Source organism: Diprion similis, chromosome 6 (genome assembly GCF_021155765.1).
Source record: "Diprion similis isolate iyDipSimi1 chromosome 6, iyDipSimi1.1, whole genome shotgun sequence".
Classification (NCBI taxonomy): Eukaryota; Metazoa; Arthropoda; class Insecta; order Hymenoptera; family Diprionidae; genus Diprion; species Diprion similis.
Window position 1 is genome coordinate 21,025,011 of NC_060110.1, and position 21,746 is coordinate 21,046,756.

The 21,746-nt window shown below is 35.7% G+C and overlaps 1 protein-coding gene across 1 annotated transcript; it reads right to left on the reverse strand.

Moving 5' to 3' along the window:
• Positions 1-3,394: 3,394 nt before the first annotated feature.
• On the reverse strand, positions 3,395-21,672 carry LOC124407539 (NF-kappa-B inhibitor cactus-like). Its single transcript, XM_046883774.1, has 3 exons — positions 21,117-21,672; positions 20,377-20,729; positions 3,395-4,268 (listed from the first exon to the last, which is right to left on the reverse strand). The coding sequence occupies exons 1-3, from the start codon at positions 21,581-21,583 to the stop codon at positions 3,844-3,846; spliced, it is 1,245 nt and encodes a 414-aa protein (XP_046739730.1). The 5' UTR covers positions 21,584-21,672; the 3' UTR covers positions 3,395-3,843.
• Positions 21,673-21,746: the final 74 nt, after the last annotated feature.

The window sequence follows — 21,746 nt, forward strand, 5'->3', positions numbered from 1 at the left end:
TGCCGAGAAAGAAAAAAAAGGGGAAAAAAAAAAATTGCCCACCTTGCGGAACTTGTACTGACCACTGGTATTGAGACTTAATGAATAATTCAACTGGAAGGGTAAAAAAATTCGTACGGAAATAACGGCGATGAAATATTAAAGGCGTACGATTAAATCAAGATTCGAACTGGAATTTCTCTGATGCAAACTGTGGCCTTATTTGCGTGCAGCGTGTGTACTACTTGGTCTACGCAAGTGAATTAAGCGCGTATCTAACCAGACAGAATTCATATCACGCGCACCATCAGTCTGAGCGCTCTGAACATGTGTAGAAGGTATTTTTATACCCGTGCCACCTTTTGCATGTGCGCGAGCAATTCGCGTTGCCGATTTTAGCGACTGGGCAGTCGGCTAACAGGAGGAGAGGGGCTGATAGCCTGCAGACGCGAACTTCCCCAAATAAGAATAATAAACGAGCGCAGACGACGATCTTCGCAGTTCTTGGAATTCGAAACGCCACCTGACGACGAGAGGCAAAAGGAGGTATTTGCTCTGTATCGTATTAGCGCGGATGCCATAAAGAGAGCCGTTACAGATGTAAACACGTGAAGTTTGCCGCAGAGACTGCGAGTTGATTTTACAAGCTAACTTCTCGGTCTCCAGAACCCAGCCCGGGTCAAAATCATGCCTAAACTATTCCTGCCATCGTCGTGTTTGGCGCGAAATAGCGACCGGTGATTGACCAGCAGCGGAAATGAGCGCAGAGCCGAAATTAAATTGCAGGCGTTTCAACGGCGGCCATCTTTCCTCCGGCGTCACCGTTCGAATATTTTAAAACCACTTTTCTCCGTCACTTTCTACCTTCGAATAGGATTGAAAAATACTTTCATATCCTCAAGAATTCATGCTTCCACGATTTTTTCCGAGATTATAATGATGAGCGTACATGTTAATGTGGGTCATTCTCAATTGATAATATGAGGAGAAATTTCTTAATTTCCTGCGAAGATCTCATGATCAATTAATCGATCTAGTTTCAACCCCCGAGTGAAGACTGAGGCATGTAAGTCACAGTGAAAGTTAAGATCCTGGATCTAAAACATCGCATCTTTATACCACTGGCGATGATCATCGGCGTTTAATACGGCCGATGACAGCAGTGAGTGAGATGATAGACGGATCGATGAATCGATGAAAAATTCGTATAGGTGATACAGGTGGTTACCTACGTGTGTGTAACAGTATAAACAGGTATATCCGCATATTTCGCATAATACTATGATAATTTACACATGCGTTGATTAATAACCGTCGATATGTATAAAACGGAGTTGGCACATGCATATATATATATACACACGTGACGATGCCACAACAACCATAATAATCAAGTATATACACGTACACTTCTGATCTTCAGGATGAAAATATTTAATAAATCTGTTTACATCAATCTTCTATTAACAACAATTGGATACTTGCTTACGAAATTGCCAATTGACGTCATTGAACGTGTCTTACATTTATTGCTCGGCAAGCAATTGGGCAAGGCACATTCGTCAAGATGGACAGATGCTGGATGTGATTGCTGTTACTTTTTCCATAGACAGCTGCTTCTACACCAAACCTTCTTGTCCTTTGATATCAATAAGTTTATTTTCATGCTATTGTGAATCTCAAAACTTGAGGTCTCTTCGTTGCCTAATATCGTTGGCATTCGAACGATAAGCTGATAACGTCAGTGTGGTTGGTTGTAACTTGAAGAAAAGCCTCGAACTCGAGTTTAAACAAGTCAATTTCATTGGGTTTTTTTTATTCTACTGACGTGTTCATTCCGGCACTGAACACTTATGTTTTTTAATGTTACAAATATTATTTGCATAGAATGACAATTTTGTAACCCATAAAATTTACCGTTCGTAACTGAAAATTCCTTTTCAAGTAAAACCAACTGCATATTTCAATCGACAAGAATATTTAATAATCGCAAAAACATGGAGTATTTATTACTTGTAATTCTGTTTGATTTTCCTTAAATTCTTTAAATTCTATCTAAATATAGCCAATTTAATTTTTGGTTATTAGGAACGTTCTTTTGAATCGAAAAGTTTAGCTACGTGAATCAGAAATTTCTTAACATGAAGTGATATGTTAGTTAGATGACCAGAAATGAAATAACGACAAATCTCGAGTATGCTTTTTTTTTTTGTCTTTTCTTAAGAACGTTTGTTTATTACTAAAATATAATCGTTTCCACTAAAACAATAATAATAATAATAATAATAATAATAAAAGTATAACACAAGTAATAATAATTAATAATTTGTTAGCTAATTTCCTAATAGGGTAAAACGTGGCTATGTACATACCGAGGAGAGGTTTTAACACGTGAAAAATATTGTATATAGATATAGAGGGATGAAAAGATTCAGAGAGAGGTACATCTAGATATAGGTACAGGGAAAGTGTCTTTCCGTCACGAGGATTGTTTATATAACAATTAACTATAATAAGTTAATCTATAGTATTTTTTGATGCAGGGCTTAGCCTATAGTATATATATATATTTATACATACATACATACATACATACATACATACATACATACATATATATATATATATATATATATATACACACGATATTTTACATATCATCATATTCATAATATAATAATAGCAATATAAATAAATGATAATTAATTTGTGTAGTCACGCTATAGTCTCTCTCTCAATATTCGTTTTATACTATACATGTAGGTATATTGAACCATGTGTTATGAATTTGTTTAATTTCTCGTGTGAGTGTATGCATGTTCTTGCACAACACAAGAATATATATAATAATATAATATATTTTTTTCTGTTTCTTTTAAATCGTATTTCGAAACGATATTGAATTCATTTATCGTATTGTAACTATAACGCCATTTTACATACCTATTTATGTATACATAGATATTTATACACCGTTGATCCAGAATTGTTGAAGAGGTCACAGACGTGAAGGTTTATCGCAAACTTGACTCGATCATTTCTTTTTATTCCAGAAATTTATCGTCAGTATACCGAATAATTTTTCAACTAATATGCAACATTCGATCCGTACTCGCAGAGTTTGACGGAAAAGTAAATTTAAGAAAGTGAAAAAAGGTAGGAAAAATGACACAAACAAGACGACGAACCGGTATAAAAATTAACGAAAGAAATCGTCCGCAGGATCGCTTTCAATTATTCAATTATAAAAATTTCAATAATTCGCATTAAATAAAATTTAACGACAATCGAGTCGTCACACGCTTTAGGATCACGTTAAAAGGGATAAGGAAAAACTCGTTATTTTGTAGCTTTAGGATTACCTGAAATTAATCAAGCCGTTAATAAGTCATAAAAAAAACTCCAGATATTGAAAAAATTCAGCTTCTTCAGTTATTCTAAAAGTACAAAACAGTAAATTTTTCTACAAGCCAACGTTACTAACTCCAGCCTCATGCTTTGGGGTTATCCGGTACGCGCGAACCTCTTCGATTAATTCCATTTCACAGATATGTTTCGTTTCATCTCGTCATTTCATTAACATTGTCGTTTCGTTCAAATTTTCGAACAATACATATATATATATATATATATATATATATCGTCGACCGCAATAAATATATCGTTCCATTTTTCCCATGGATCCATCCATTATCAAGGAATCGTTCCCTACAATTCTCGGACAGGTTGTCCGCGGCAAGGATTCGCCGCAGTCTCCGAGGGCGGTTAATAATAATTTCGTCTCCAAAAAATGTCCGGAGCTATTGCGATGAGGGACGAGAGGGAAACGAGACGTCGCGTCCAGATTCCCGGTCTTCTCCTTCCCTAGGTTCTAAGTCCGACGCCCTGCCACGTGTGGTTTCCATTGTTCACGTTGTACATGGGACTCTTCGACTCTCCCTCGTTCTCCGAGTCATCGTTCATGTCCGAGTCGTTGTCGTCCTCGGAGTCCGACTCCGGAGGCGGCTGCGGTTTCGCACCAAGTCTTACGAGTTCTCTCGCAAGCTCGAGGTCGCCGCAGGCGGCTATTTGGTAGGCGGTTATACCGGCGTAAGTAAGGGCGTCAAGACAGGGTGCGCACTCCTGGAGAAGAAACTTCGTCACCGATGCCCGATGTCGCTCGATCGCCAGATGAAGCGCCGTTCTTCCCGCGAGCCATTCGCCAGCTTCCAAATCCGCCCCGTTCCGCAGAAGGAGTCTGACCAGTTCAACGTGCCCCCCTATCACCGCCGAGTGAAGACAGGTTTGTCCTGGAAGATAAAAAATTGCGACATTGAGTTGGTTAGTTAGTTGCGATTCTAGATATGTATTGTAAATGGGCTGCGATCTGTAATCTAGTTATAAAATCACTTTTTACGGCATAGGCATTGAAAAGTCCACTTTTTGTGGCAGTTTTCGTTCCGTAAAGTGACGCTTTATACGGCAGCGAACAAAGTTTACGGAATAAAGTCTTTATTCCGCAGTTTTGATGCGCAGTTCGAAGTGCGCATCCCAAACTGGCGAATAAAGTAGCTTCGTCGAACAGATCGCGACATAACCTCACTCTTCGTTCTGCTTTTCAATGCCCATACCGTAAAAAATATTGTATATGGCATGCCCGTAAACTGTTTTTTGGCTCGGATAATTTCAGTACTCGTTTCCTGCTCGCTTCCGGCTCGCCTTCAGCTCGTCCTGAAATCTTTATCCTTGCCAAAAAAAACAGGCGGTTTACGGGCATGCCACATAAAATGCTATTGCAGTGTAATTATAACGGAATTTGCCATTTTTTGTACATGAAATTCAAATACATTGTCATATCGAACATACATAATATAAAAGATTGTGAAAATCATTGTACATTATCAGATCGACATAAACCTGCACATATATTGACTAAATTGCAATTACAGTTGTGCACTTTGCATTTTCGTCTTTGATCGTGAACGTTAAAAGATAATTTTCATACAATCCAAAGACCAGATAGAAGATTTGAATTTCAAAAGGTTATCGACACGTATATGTGTCGATTTACGATCGTCACAAGTAGGTACAAATAATCGAGCGGACATTATAACCGTTTATTCGCGTATGTAATACCTTATACAGATGTACAGGTATATATATACTTTTTAAACGCCACGTATTGCAAGTGTGTTAATTTTGTGTCTAAACATTGATGAAAATACAACAGCAAACATATTTTACCGCATCTTTTTGTGTCATAGATACATACGTATAAATTAAATTAATTATCATACGCATGCGAATTTGATATTTTCGTTAATTTTTTTTTTTTTTTTTTTTTTTTCTCCCCTCCATTAGAAACGTTATACCAAAGCAATATTAAATATAAAACAAATATATGTATATACATGTCAAGCTATCCACATTACTTATATATCACAGCCATACAGTAAGAATGACTTGACCTAGTATAATAATTGCATATACATATATATACATAAAATCGGATAGTGTGTCGTTTCCGCAAACCGAGTAAATAAATAAATAAATCATATTTTATATCTTCCGCCCGTATTTACATATATTTAAATAAATTCTTTTTCATCTTCGGTCACGCGGTTTTCACAGACGTTCCGCGGAGCGATGGCCGATGACGCGTGTGTGAATTTTTTCCTACGCATGTGTACGAAGTGCGAGAGGGAATGCCTGCGCATGTGTGAGTATATAAATAGAGTCAGGCAAGTATAATAATTCAGAGCGTGTGCAAGAGGCACGCGTTTCTAGTTTGTTGAGATAGAAGAAGACGCAAGACGTCAGTCACATGCCGCCTTAACATCATCACACATCGGCAGATAATATAAGGCAAACCTGAAAAACACACACAGATAAAAGATAGAACTAGGAAGAATTAAGAACGGGCATAAGGTAGGTGAGTCACCGTCGGAGAGGTTTGGCTGGCTGCCTGCGGTCCAAACTAGGCTCGCCCCGATCAAAGCGCCGCTAAATTTAACCACCCTGAGTTAGCACCGGTCGCGAATAGCATTGGCGTAAACGATGGAAAATTCTTCGATCCGTTAGCCCTTTATTTTGACAATTTTAACGTTTTATTTTAAAATTTTATTTCCCATCGCGCCTAAAGTAAAAACCATTTTTCCCCTGAAATGAAATTTTCACATACTGAAGTGAAAAAATCTCATTCCATTTCATGGAATTTCCTATACTTTATACATTTTATCCTCCGGCTTGACCACCAATTATTGTAGTTTTATTTTATCATTCCCTGACTCGATTTTAATGTATCTTTTTTGCTTAGTTATTACCCCCCCCCCCCCCCCCCCCCCCCACATATTTCAAACGTATGGGGTGACTTGAGTGTTGAGTGGTAATTTGCCGTTCGTTTCGCGACGACCTTGAGCAAACAACAAACTCCAAGTTTATCGCGGTGATTATAAAATAAGAGTAGATAGTACTTGTATATGTGTGTGTACTTGGGTAGTATATATATGTATAATGTACGCGTATATAGCAGCAAGTGTGCGTCACGGAGAATTGGCGCGATATGTTTCTGCATATACATATACATATATAATAAAAATAAAAAAATAAAAAAAAAAAATAATAATAATTTGTATATAACAGTTTGGGAAAATCCCGCGGCACGGAGACTTCACACTGATTATATACAACGAGATGTATATGCTATAGCTCTGCATGTTATATGTATTACCCAGGCATACATGCGGTGCAAAAAAATAGCATGTTATTTTCTTCCCACACTTTAATTATAGAGACAGTTATATGTAGGTATATTGCAGTCCGTTACATTGAATCACACTGCACATGTGACTATAATTTAATAAGTATTAAATGTTCGTTATTTTTGTTACTGCATGCCAATTTCGATCTTTTTGTTTAAAATTAATAGAATAAGGCTAATAGAATTAGAAGGAAGGAAATATCTAATAAATCTTTCCGACGAGAGCTAAAGAAAAAATTAATATATATGTACATGTATATCAAATGCGCACGAAATAGAAGAAAAGTGTTCAAAATTTTCCTATGTACATCCTACATATGTTATACACATACAAATTGGTGAAAAATACGTGGAAACGATCGTAGCGCGGTGGATAATAAAGACGTTCGATATACACTGATTGGAATGACGCTGTTATTCCACTTTAGGTGGTTTAATTAACTGTCTATAATACAGCCTAATGAAACGGTCAGTAGCTGCATTTTCTGTGTGTATATACAATTATACACAATACATATATATGTATGTATGTATGTATGTATGTATGTATGTATATATTGCAAAAGAATTTGTCTATGACGCAAATGAAAACAAATATCTTAACTCAGCGCAAGATATGTCTAATATATTATATATTATATATATATATATATATATGTATACATATATATACGAAAGCTGTTATCAATAACGAGAAGCACTTAATAAATACTGATCGACTGATCACGGGATCCCATGTGTTATAACATATTAATCATATGTGTTAGTTTATGTGTATGAAAATAAATTAATTGGTCAATAATTTACGATTTAAAATTACGTAAAAAAAAGAAACGAACGCGTCGTTAGTCATTATAGATTCCGAGTAGGTAAACGAGACGTTATTTTCGACTCTATTATTACCTAGTTAATCTGTTTTTTTTTTTCATTTACCTGCACTTTAACATTTTTTTTTTTTTTTTTTTTTTCTTCTCAAGCATTTTTGTTTCTCTTGCTTTCGACACGCCGAATCTCGAGTCGAGGGCATCCTCTCGACGTCTGCGCCAATGTGGGGTTTCCCGTGGCGAGAATGCCGCGGTGCGCAAATAGCTGAGTGAGTATTTTTAAAATATCAAAAACATCTGCTACAGGGGGCTGAATATCTCTACCCGCTTCGTGATGTAACGGAATCCGGTGGCGAACGCGTGCCTATACACGCTCGCGTTGCAAATTTGTGCGTATTTCAGCGTTGCACGAAGGCGAATAATCGGAAAATACACTGATTAGTCACCACAGAGTAAAAGGTCTTCGGATTTTTTCCTTTACCGTTAAATTCTTTCCTTTTTTTTTTAAATTATACTTTATTAACTTGAAAATAAAATTTCTGTATATTATACATCCTTTGCCCCGCCATTTATTTTTGGTTTCATAGAAAAAGGAATAACGAGGAATTACATAAGTATTCGTTTCATCAGCTGTCATCCTGTTTTTCCCCTCTTAAATTGAAACTCTCTCTCTCACTCTCTCTCTCTCTCTCTCTCTCTCTCTCTCTCTCTTCAATCGCGGTAGTTCCATTCTTTGTTGTCACGGTATTTAACTTATCGGATAACTCGTGCGTTTGTGGTGGAAAAATTTAATCGACCTATACCTCCTTTCACGTTGTAAAATTACGTCAAACAAATTGCCCCCACCCCACCGATTGGCCAAGTCACGACAGTGCAATATTTTCGCTGCGCTTTTGCATTCTTCGTATAACACAGACTCGATTCGGTATTCCCTCGCTACAAAAAAAGAAATCACTTCAATATAAGATATAAAACTTTTGGATAATATAACAACTCGCATATGTATACATACATATTACAATCTTTCGCAATAAGATAAAAAGAACCGGGAAAGATATAACAAGGTTTCAATAAATATATTATTCATGTACACATGTAAACCTTGTACAGATACTTGATACTACGTGTTATATGAGTTATATATATATATATGATTTACACTACTTGAGATAACGCAAATGATGGAAAAACCCCGGTGACAAATATACGGATTAAATTTCTTACACACACACATACACACACACGCAGAGACATAGACACGTATTTATGCATAAGCATATATGTATCAAAAGAATGATCTCCGAATAATGGAATATAATTCGTGGATGATAATACATATAATGTATTATATACCTATATCTCTGCGCGATAGACAGATAAACGTAATTCAAATCGAGCAATAACTTTTACGACTATAACAAATGATATGCGATTTTAATATATATAAATATATATATATATATATATATATATATATATATACACATTTTTTTTTGTTTTTCCGCAAAACGATAAGTTACAACATTATTAATCTCACAGACGGATAAAAATTTTACCCCCAAATGGTAATTTCAACACTTTTGTTTTCGCAATCCCTCATTTATCGCAGCAACGTATGAAGAAGATAAAGTAAAATCCCTCGGATTCAAATAACATATACATATTGTACGCATGAACACTGTTTCGACTTTTCTAAGTTACAACACCCGCAAGATTGTTCATTTTTCTCCTAGCGATGCCATCTGCAATATACATATAACGATATAAATAATTTATATATATATATTATTGTTTATCGATCACGCGTCAGAATTTTCCGCCACATATCTAATACAAAATACGTTATTCAATTATTCTTACGTTTTGTCGTAGAATTTTGTTCATCACACTTTTCGCCATCTTTTTTTATGATGTTATACATCGGATCGATTTTCTGGTCTACTTATTACGATATTTATGAAAAAAAAAATTAATAAAAAAATATGTGTGTGTGCGTGCGTGTGAGAAAGAGAGTGAGAGAGAGAGAGAGAGAGAGAGAGAGAGAGAGAGAGAGAGAGAGAGAGAGAATAACACGTGAATAAAAAGAACTGCATTAATGCATCATATAGATAACTGCTGCTGAAGAAAGAGGGAGATTCAAAAGTGGGTCAAACAGTGTAGAATGGAGAGCATGACTAGCGTTATTTAAGAAGTCTATAATGTGTATGTAGGTATATAGCTACGAGACTCTCTTACGATAGGTTAAAAGCGCAAGTAGATATTAGCCACGGCACCGTCTTATAAATCTTCTAACGACCGCAAACGCGAAGGAAAAAACAAGAAGTGTATAGGTAAAAATATTTAATGTTGTAACGGCGAGTGCAGCTTGATTCGCTATTTTCAAACTGTAGCAAAAACATATCTTTTCGAAACATCAGTCATACGCAAAATCTTATTATTATATCGATACGGAAATCGTTATACATATCGATTGTATAACATATATATATATATATATATATATACATTAATGTCACTATACTTGAATAAAATAAGAAATTGTTTCAACTTTGACATGTTATTCAGGTTTTAAATTTTAATGTCTTCAACAATTAATCAAACGAAGAGAAACTCAATGCGATGATAAAAATATTGGAAAAACCGAGGAATGGAAAAAACGAGGATATTCAATTTACATACTTTCCCCACCGTGCGCAGCTGAATAATCGACAATTAGTCCAAACTTTTTCTATCCCATTTTTTTTTCATTTCCCTCCGCCAGCCATTGCTACGATGTTAATTGCCTATTCGTATAATATAATGTATACACTGTATTATATATTACACTGGCATTCGAGCCAGAACCACGTGCAGCTCGTCGTCATCATCAACACGTGTCTCTGAGGAATTCAAGTATAGTAAAAACAAAAGTGTTATTATGACCGGGAACACATTTTACTACAAGGACTCCGCGTAAGGAAAAAATAATCATGGATCAAATCGAGGTTCCTTTCAGTGTCGTTCAATTGTTATTTTTTTTCTCACGAGTATTTTTCGTATTATGTATATACAGATGAAATTCAAGAATAAAACAGAAATTAAATAAATACAGCAATAATTATACTCGAAAATGAAATTTGCCTTTCATTGTCAGTATATTTTTCAAACACTGTCAACACCGATTGTAGACTGTTATACCTATTTTAAAAACTAAATTTCGATACCAAAAGTTGTTTCTACGTACTAAATATAAAATGCAAGTGCGGTTAGTCGATCAAATTATTTTTACAATTTTACAAATTATTTTTGCTTTTCATTCTATTTATTACAGCGTAATAATTAAACTTCTTCTTCGACATTGCCATAGGAAAGAATATTAGTCACATTATAACGCAAGATGACGAATTCTCATTATTTCTTTTCCATTTCTTCTTATTTTACTCCAATATTATTATTCATTTATTTTTCTTTTCTTTTTCTCTTATGTGATGTCGGTTATAGTTACACATGCGGCGTTCTGTCTCGTTGCATAATTTGCGGTAGTTGGCTACTATACCTACATGTATTACATGAATATAGATACGGATATTTACGCAAAAAATGTGTATACATTATAAAATACATATTATTCATGTATATATAATATATAAGTTGAATAAAAACGTGACGTGACGATGCCGCGCAGCGTGTCACCGTAACATGCTTCTTGGATCATCAGGATAATAGTTATTCAATTACATAAAGACTAGAGTAACCGGACATAATAATTTTACCGACTCATAATTCATTTCTAAAATCGACCGGATCAGGATTTTATATACCTATGTATAATAATAATAATAATAATAATAATAAAAATAAAAAAATAAAAAAATCATCCGTCATTGTGCAAATGTGCAAGTCACTCCCTCCATAGCATAGACGTGCAGGCGTGCAACCGTTACATCTTTAATTCGTCCGTTAATTGAGCTTTATTCAAGTCAATTGTAGCTGCGTGTTGTATGTTATTCGAATCAAGTAAAGGCATAAAAAAAATCTATTTCCGGTTACAACGTACAAACCAAATTTAAATAAGAATATTATTTACAATGTATATACATATACATCTATATGTGTACATAATAATTTCTACAAAATCTCATGACTTTAAATCCATCGGTTTTAGAAAAAATAAATTAACCAAAGTGAATTTAACTAAAAAAGAGTAGCGTGTGTTCATTTTTACAGTAACGCGTAGCGTGGGATTTACAATTAGATGCAGATCAGACTGGAGATAGGTTTTGTGCTTTCTGGCGTATAACCTAGCGTAACCCTAACCTAGCCTAACCAAACGCGTAAAAATGGTGTTTCGACATATGTATAAGCATGATGTATGTATATAGTTGTGAAAAAGTTTAGAATTTCACCGGCAGATGTCGCTGAACGTTAAAATCTTGACGAAAATATCACATGATACGCAGAAATTATATACCTCTAAAATATACGTACATACGTATGCATACACAAGAGGTGACGCGACCGTCGAATAATATATATATATATATATATATATATATATATATATATACATATATATGAAAAATTGTACAATATTGCGAATAGATGATGATCGATTATACTGATTCAATCGTTATTCAGTCGATTATTGTAATTTTACAATTTCCCGACAACGTTTGTTCAATCGTATGATTTTTTCCCTCCATTTGAATAACAATTGAAGTTTGAAAGCATGCTGTTTCAAATTTTCGCGCGTCCAAATTTCTACAGACTCGCTTATGGGTAAGATAGTAGCCGCAGAGCCCTGATCCAACTTATTTTCACACCGCAAGTTGCATACTTTGGTCAGGATAGCGTCTGGGTACAACAATCATGCCCGATATCCAATTATCACGTTAACAAACAGATTACATTTGAAAAACCAAAACTCGAACAATAAGAGGATGTAGTGGAATGACGATGAATGGATGGTCAACGAAGTTGGAACGGTTGCCGAAGGCTCGACCTCTTCTCTGAAAATTTCCTTTTCCATCTGTTTTCGGGTCGAACGTTTTCAAAAGGACTGACCACGGGTGACCACCCCTCCACACTCGGTGCATTCAATTTTCCACCCGTCCCGAGTGCATTCGAGGAGGCTACCCACGCCTCTCCTCGAAGGTCTCGACTCGAAATGGTTATACCATTTCAAAACTACTCGAGAGTTGCCCTGACATGCTGAGACGGAGTGAAGGTTTTACCTGGCTCATCGTGGTCGTTCCTAGGCCAATGCGACTTTCTCCGAATTTGCCTGCAGATTAAACTTTTGAGCTCCTATATATACGCTGCGTTCAAGTTTATGATGAACATGCGTTTTTAACACGCGATAATCTGCCTTTAAACTAACAATTATTTCCTGACTCTGGACAAACATCCTCTACGTCACGTGTTACAAGAATTCTCTGCATCTAGTGTGAAAAAATGAATTTTAAATCACGGAAATATATATATATATAAATCATCATATATTCGGTCGCTATGCATTAATAAAGCAGGAAATCTATGGCATTCCTAATTCACTTTCGTACCGCAGAATCACGTCATTGCCAAATCGAAAGAAACCGACTCAGTCAGATGCTCTCAATATTGTACCTACACGTCGACACGGGCATGGCATTGGTGTAGTATCTGGTGTATAATAACAACAGGCATTAAGGTGCGCATAACGTTTATGCAAATGAGATGGAAGGCCAGACTCAGAGACGAGTCAAGACTGCGGCAAAGTGGACGAACCGATTAGAGATATTCACCGCAACGTGCCACGTCAGGATATAATAATACGTAGCTAGATAGGTACGTTAATTTTCGAGAGGACATCCGGAGACGATTGAGAAGTTGGCAAAAACGTTGACGTAACTATGGATCTCTATATAATTAGATATATACCTATGCATATATGATATGAATGTCGTATGAAATTCCTACGTAAACTGTAAAAATTGAACAAAGCAAACAACTGTTTAAATATGTAGTTTAAAAATTTAACACCCTGCAAATCATTCTCAAATTTCAATGTCATAGTGATTAATTATCTTTGAATGTTCGGTTAAATTTGGCGTATTCGAAACTTTTCAAATTCGGAATTTGAAATTAAGGAATCGATTTGTCATATATCACGTACATCTTCTAGACAATTTCAGCAAGTTTTTCATGAAAATTTAAAAAATTCCCCAACATTTCCATCAGATTGTTTCAGGTCAATGGTCTGCGCCGACTTGAAACCCACAAACAACAGACGGACGAAAAAACGTGGCGTGCATAAACGTCGTCGGCAGAAATAATTGCAACAGTCCGATGGACAAGCGAAATGGTCGACATAATTCGACGCGGTGCAGCGATGCGAATGGTCTCGGACTATTCGCAGTATAATATATATTATACTCGGTGTTGCGAATTCCGCAGGTATTGTGTTGTACAACCGTCCATGATCTGTCTCAACATTTTTTGAGTTTTCTCAGACCGACTATGCCTGATTGCCTAAAATTCTTAACCAGCACCATCGTCGGGTGGATCCCCCCCGTTTTTTTCTTCACACTTTCATTGAAAAACCGCTACTTATCCTCGGTTCTTTCGCAACCTTTCGGCTCTTCCATCGAGTGCGCATTTTTTACGCCTGCATATATATATTTCGTTCCAACATCATCTCCGAGACAAAAATTACATTGACAAATAATTGTTCGTTCTTTCGATGTACTGTGTGTAGGTATGTGTGCGTGTAATTGTTTTGCACGCTCTATTTCTGCACAAAGACCTTCGACGAAAAGGTGCATTAAATTGCAATTACCATTACCAGCTAGCTCTTAAAGTTTGTACATATAAAATCCAATTTACTTCTCGACGGTCGAAATTAACCCGAAAATCTTAAGAGATCTCAAAACAACTCAACGCTGGTAAAAAATGATCACAGATATTTTGCACTTTCACAATCATCCGAACCGACTTTAGTGATAAATAATCGAAGAAATTAAACGCATTAAAAAATTCTGCAAACATTTTCTTTTTATAAAGAATAAAACAGATCTTGAGGTTATTTATGAAAGGAACAAAAAAAAAGGGGACGGGGAGAGGGGAGGGGGGCGTTAAAGTAATCATTTATACGGTAAAACGAGATTCGAAACCTCGCCTCTGGACATTTTGAAAGTTGAATCTAATCGGTCGACGCATAAATACGAGAACTACGCTTACATTGGTAAAAGGACTCCTCGCAGTATTATTATCATACCAACCGCTGGGGATTCCCCAATAGCGTGACTTTTTCTTCATGCCGATATATCGGCATGATTTACAGTTAGTTGTCAAGATATGTATCTTTTTGCACATATCTACACCTACACATACCGTATGTCGTATTATTATTCAGCGTCGACCAATTACGTTCATATTTTTCGTTTAATACATCAAAATAAAAAAAAAAAATTCAAAAAAAAAAACAAAGGTAGATTTAAAAAAACTGCACACTTTTCCATGCGCAGAGAACTAATTAATTGTAAGATAAGAAATCATTCGGAATGAACAATACAATCCATTTTGCTCTTCCTTTTTATCTTCTTACCCTCAGACTCAAAGTGTGTACATAATAACGCAGATTTATGTAGAACGTGCGCACTTGTGTGTTTGTGAGTATACAAAAAGATTAAAAAAAAAAAAGTTAAAAAAAAAAAAAAAAAAGGAATAAATACTGGCGTCCATCTTCGTACTCGTGATTATAAAAGTGAACATTATACGCGCAGATTCCACGTCATCATCAGGAAACAGTTGGTATTTTTTGAAGTTGTTTGAAAATTATGTTTCTCGCATTTTTTTCTCCTCCTGTCTCTCCTCCTCTTCATCATCAATTATTTGACAACGATAAAAGAAAGTTACGTAAGTGACTCGACTGGCACCAATAACAGATATGCAATTTATATAATAAAAATGAGTGTAAAAGGGGCGTCACCGATGCGAAATATTCGTGAAAACAATATTGGGGAAATCGGATTTCACATCAGCAAAAAAAAAAAAAAAAAAGGAAAGAAAAGAAAAAATATTTTAAATTTATCGATGTCACAATACCTTCCATTGATTTTAATAAATTTTTGCCAATTTTTTAAAAATAATATCTGTAATACGTTTATAGTGGTATTGCTTTGTCACTGTTCTTCAAACTATTTTACCACGTATCGTTTCATTCACTTCTCGAGAATTTTTCAATTCACCAAATCACGAAAGTGATTAGGATATAGAACAAGGTGTAATTCAATCAAAATATAATTTCCCGGATGAAGAAATGATAAAGTTACCGTTATCTCAATTAACTATCATATATATATTATATATATAAACACATATAAGTTTCACCTGTCGCATCAAATTCATTAACATTAGATTCAGTGTCGGCATTTTTCTTTTTATACATGTATATGTATATATAATATACGTGATACAACCATACCATGCCATAATTTTTCTACAGTCAATGCTGTGCCGTACCATCAGAATATATGATATGCATATATATAACCAATAAATATTCGAAATTCATTTTTCTATATATATATATATATATATATATATATATATAGACAGGCATAATATAATCTGAAAGTTAAAGTGAGCGAGTATTTAAATATATTAGCGAGGTTAACACAGGTATTTAAATTCCGAATCACTTATACGGTAGTAAAACAAACAAATAAAATGAATAGGAATTAATATAAACAGAACTCGAGAATGCGTTGTTGGGGAAAAAAAAAAAAAAAAAAAAAAAAAAAAAAATTCATCTGTTCCTTGAATTCCTTGTATTTTATTATCCCGCGCTCCTCCCAGATTCATCTGGATATTCAAAATTTAAGCTCTTCCGTTCATTAAATTACAGATCGCGTTGTGCCGGAGAAGAGGATTAATCGAAAGTGACGAGTGTTTCGGGTGCAGGAAATGGATGATGAAAAAGCACGCAAACGGACATGCAACAAATACTCGATATTGTGTATTACTTTGATATTATTATAAAAATAATATATTATTAATATATATTTATTCAATAAACGACTAGCAAAGATTTTTCAGCCTGTCGCAGACACACACGACGTTGACCAGTGAACCCGTTCGGCGCGCTGCGGCACGAAACACGATTGTTGGAATTCCCCAAGTCAAGATCGTCAATTAGCATGCGCCCGAGGCTGCTGTAATCGCTAGGAAAAACAAGGATATCTTTCTCGAAGCCTTTTCAGAAACATTAAAGCGCGTAACGCGAAAGAAAGAAATGATGGTAATGATGATAATGATGATGATGATGATGATGATGATGATAATATATCGCATGTGCATTATAATAAGACACTACAACAGGTATTAATCGCCATTGTGGAAAAAAAAAAACCTTACTCAACGATCTCAAATCTCTTCTTTGCATGCAACGACAAAAATGTATAAAAAAATAAACAAAAACAGAAGAAAAAAAAATTATACATATAATACGTATATATATATATATACGAATGTATAATAAATAAAATCACTGTATAAAACAGTTTCTTACAATTCTCTCACCCTTTATGTATAATAATAATATGACTAGGATAAACGCGAGACAAGTGCGATGAAATAAATTTCATACTTCAATTAAATTAAATTCAACATTGGGTGATTTTTTTTTTCTTTTTTTTTTTCTTTTTAGGCTATACTTGATTTTGAATCTCGACCACATTATTTATCATAAGCTTTAACTCGTTACGTGATCGGTTTTCAAGCTCTACGTATCTATAGATAGGAAAATGTAACGCGCGCGATGTGATATTTATTGCAGTGTAACATGATTCTGAAAATTTCTTATACATGTACATAATAATGTACATATCAACATATGTATACCTATGAGTGAATAAATCAAAAAATGAAGTTTACAGCTAGCGTTATATCATATCACGAATCCTATAACAACTAGCAGACAAGTATAGTATAGATGCTTGGAATTTCCAAGCCACTAAATTACAAATAAATTCCACTTAACGATACGCGACTACGTACATATATATGTATATATACACACACACACATATTGTCATGTATACATCATGCATCATTATTTATGAGAAGTTTTAACTGTGTCTAAAGTGAAGTTATGCAAACTGTTGTTCCTTAAAATTCCCTTCTTTAGCCGAGTTTAAAGAGGCTGAATAAATCAAACTACGCGCCGACCAATTCTAGCAACGCGATAATAAGGCGTTTCGTTAGCCTATCGTTAGACTGGGGGGGGGGGGGGGGGGGGGGCAGCGTGATTAACATGTTCAAGTTATTGCCGTCATTTGTATTTGCTGATTTTTACGGAATTTGCGTCAATTCAAACCACAATGAGAATTGTTACTTTAAAAATGAAAAAGGAAGAAAAAAAAAACACTATTACAATATTCGGATATAAACTGTTATTCGACTAAAACTTCAGTTATGTTAACCATTATAAAGTGATTGTGTTCCTGTATAATTAATATCAGGAAGTAGGAATATAGTACTAAACTGCGAGTCAGGCTTATTGATTATCCGATTGAAAAGAATTAACTAATAATTGATGTTGTTGTTATTATTATTATTATTATTATTATTGTTGTTGTTGTTGTTATGGATATAAGAAATAAAAATGGTGATAAAATGAATAAACGGTGAAATGAATAAAATGGTGAAACATAGACAAGGAAAAAGAAATTTTGTTGGATGTAGAAATGTGATGTAACCAATCCGAGAAGAAGATGATAATATTTTTCGGACTGACACAGCTTGACCTTATGAAACTTAATAGCCCATTAACTCGCCATTAACTTGATAATTGTGTCGATAACGAAGTTGAAAACTGTACCATTTTTACCGAACATAACGAATTGGGGAATTTTTGCTAATAAATCAGTCGTCGAAGGTCAGTATACTGTAACTAGATTACAAAATCGCCTTATTCGTCATTAAAAACGAGTGAAAAACAAAAATTGATGATTAGTATACATATACATATAATTGTATACACCAATACATATATGTATAATTGTATATATAACACGGAAATCTCTGACGAATCTCGACTCGTTTCTTATCACGCTGGTGATCATATATTTCATGTTTGATTATACCTGGCAAAAATCTATTATCCATAAAAGGGTAGAGTAAAATGTCTGCGAGAGAATACTTGCAAGATATAAAAAATATAAAATGCTCGAGCAAATCTCATGAAGGAATATTCGAAAAAAAAAGATAGATCCTTGCATTCTTTTCACCCAACCATGTTATCATCTTATCAATAATAAATTTGAGAAAAAAAAAAATTGGCTAGTGATGAGCGAGTTGCTTAACGACTTATGATAAGAACAATTCGTTAATACTTTTCTAAACAGGGTCCAGGCTATTAACAATCTCGTTCACGTGCAGCAATGTGTGTGATAAATATAATTATACATAAGAATTGCGAGACGTTAGAACGTGGACAGAGATAATTAAAGCGATGACGAACGAAAACAGAGATCACAACGTTGTGGAACAAGCATGAAATACAGAAGAAGTAGAAGAAGAAGAAGAAGAAGACGTGCGGCGGGGATAAATTCTGCTCGAATGATCAGTTTCAACGACACACTGCCTATCAACGATTATACACAACCGATCATCGAGTCGGTTGCTACTGCTTGCTTTTCCACCAATCATCGATACGACACGTGTGTACAAAGTGGCGAAAATTATACGATTCTACCGTATAGTCAGGTACGCAATGACACAAACCTGCCGCTCGACGTATATTCGCAAATTTGCGCGTGTTGGTAGGATGGAGTGGGATGAAAGAGGGGGGATGATTTCGTCACGCTGGGGAATCCCCAGGGTCCTGAAAGCGGTATAATAAACATATACATATAAGCAAAGATCTCGACGAACGCTTATAATAAAGGTCTGATTTAATCTGAAAAAAAAAAACAAATTTTCCTACACACTGACTTCGGCGACGACGTGATTATCATCTCGCTGTAATGGATATGAAGTTTGTAACCTTATCTCAACGATTCGAGTTTCGGTGAAAATCGTTATTTCGCAATTTTAGGAATGTCTTATACGATGCGGTAAGTCGTACGAAAAGGAAAAATATATGCACATTTTGAAAACTCAACTGTCTCGGTTACTATAAAATTGCGAATTAGTCACCCCCCCAATTTCCTTCCCTTTGAACCGCCGTTTCTTTGCGAGTTTCTGCTGCATCAACGTATTCTTTAACCTTCATCTTTTTTATTTTTTCTACACATTATCATACTCACGCTCCGTGGTTATTATGCGATTATGATTGAAATCGGCAACCTGAGAGAGTAATTGTAATTCTAGGACCAATTGCGTCATATTCTTTGTTCAATTGACCGACGAATGACTCGGTTTCTGCAAATCGATTTTCTCTCTTTCTCTCCCACACATTTTCCTGTAACGTTTGATTCAGAAACCCACAAAGGATTTCTTAGAAACTCTAATGATTCCAAATAATAGCACAATTATGCTTGTTTGTTCTGATTTGAAATTATAACACCACTGCCCTACATCTTCAGACCATAATGTTCAAAATTATTTTCCAAATCAGCATCGTTTTTACCGACTAACGAACAGGGCAGAAAAATTGTACTGCTTATGTGCTTGTAGATTGATTCATTTTATTCCAAGAAAAATGAATTGTTCATCATTTGCATAAATTGACTGCACTGCTATAAATGAAAATTTATAAGACTACTCAACAAGTAACAAGATGATCTCAAGTTTTAAAATAATCATACAATTCATGCGTGCAGGAAGAAAAGCATAATATCTGAATATAAAAAAAATGCCATCCAAGCTCACCTTGGTAGTTTCTTTGCTCAAGGTCCTGAGGTATCGCAGGTGCAGGTCCCCCAGGCAATGCGCTTCTTTTCTCGGACGACGATAGAGGGTCGGTTAGTGCTCTCGCGCAGGTCAGGTCTCCAGCAGCACAGGCAAGATGAAGAGGCGTGTTGCCATTCATATCTCTGAGGGCTGGATTGGCCCCCGCAAGTACCAGATTCCTAACAATTCTCGCCTGGCGTGTCAACACCGCCACATGCAGTGGCGACAGATGTTGATCATTGAGAATGTCAAGGAGGCAAGGATGTGGCGCCATTTTTATCAGCGGTAATGCCACCTCCAGAAAACTCTGGCATATAGCGTTATGCAGGTGCCTGTAAAGTAAAAAATTTTCATACTTAGATAGGATTTTACTTAGGCAAGTATATTTGTGCGGGACGAGAAAGAAAAGTGAGCCGACAACGATGGATTATTTATAGCAAGCCTCGGACCAAAAGATCTATATATATATTTCAGGTGTGCTCCTGTGAATGCTTGAAGTGGATAAGAATTCTCAACGTAATAAATAACCGATAACTCGTGTGGTATCTTGATTAAACATGTATGCAGTTATCTGCAAGCAAGCGAGCGGCACTTGAAAAGAACGCTGCAGTCTGGAGACCAAATTTCTGTCGATCAATCTGCACCGTCTGAGTTTTAAGGATAACAAATCATCTGCATAAAAAGATGCCAAAATCAGGAAAGTAGGTGAAAATACTTACGTGTCGCCGTCGTCGTCTTGCTCCATGTAGAAAGCAGTCCAGTCATTTTGCTGCTTTTGTTGGACTTGCGAATAAGGAATGTTGATGTTGGATGGACCTGATTCGACGCTAATAAGCTGCTGATGTTGCTGTTGTTGAGGAAGCTGCATTGTGACAGGTGTGAGTTCTATAGGTTCGGCCTGAACCTTGTCGCTTAGGCGGTTGTAGTTTACGGTTTTCAGCGAGAGCAAACTGAGATCATCGCTGAGACCGAGGTCGACGCCGCTGTCACTGACTACCATTGGTTCTTGGGTGACGGGGACCTGCATCGATGGAGCACTGTCGATCTCTAGATCGTCTCCGCTGACGGTTAAATTAGTCCCAGACAGAAATCCGGAGTCGACATGACCCGAGTCGAATCGTTCGCCGTACTTCTCTCCGTCTGTAACATTCTTCTCGTTTTTTTCACCACGCATAGAGTGTGACATTTTGATATTCTAGGCTAGTCTCCTTCCGAAAGTAAAGTGTGATGTAATTTGTATCGAACGACAGCGTTTCGTTTTGTTTATCGCTTTATGTTGCTTTTATCGTTCACACACGCACACGCACACACACACACACACATACACATAGAGAGAGAGGGAGAGTGTA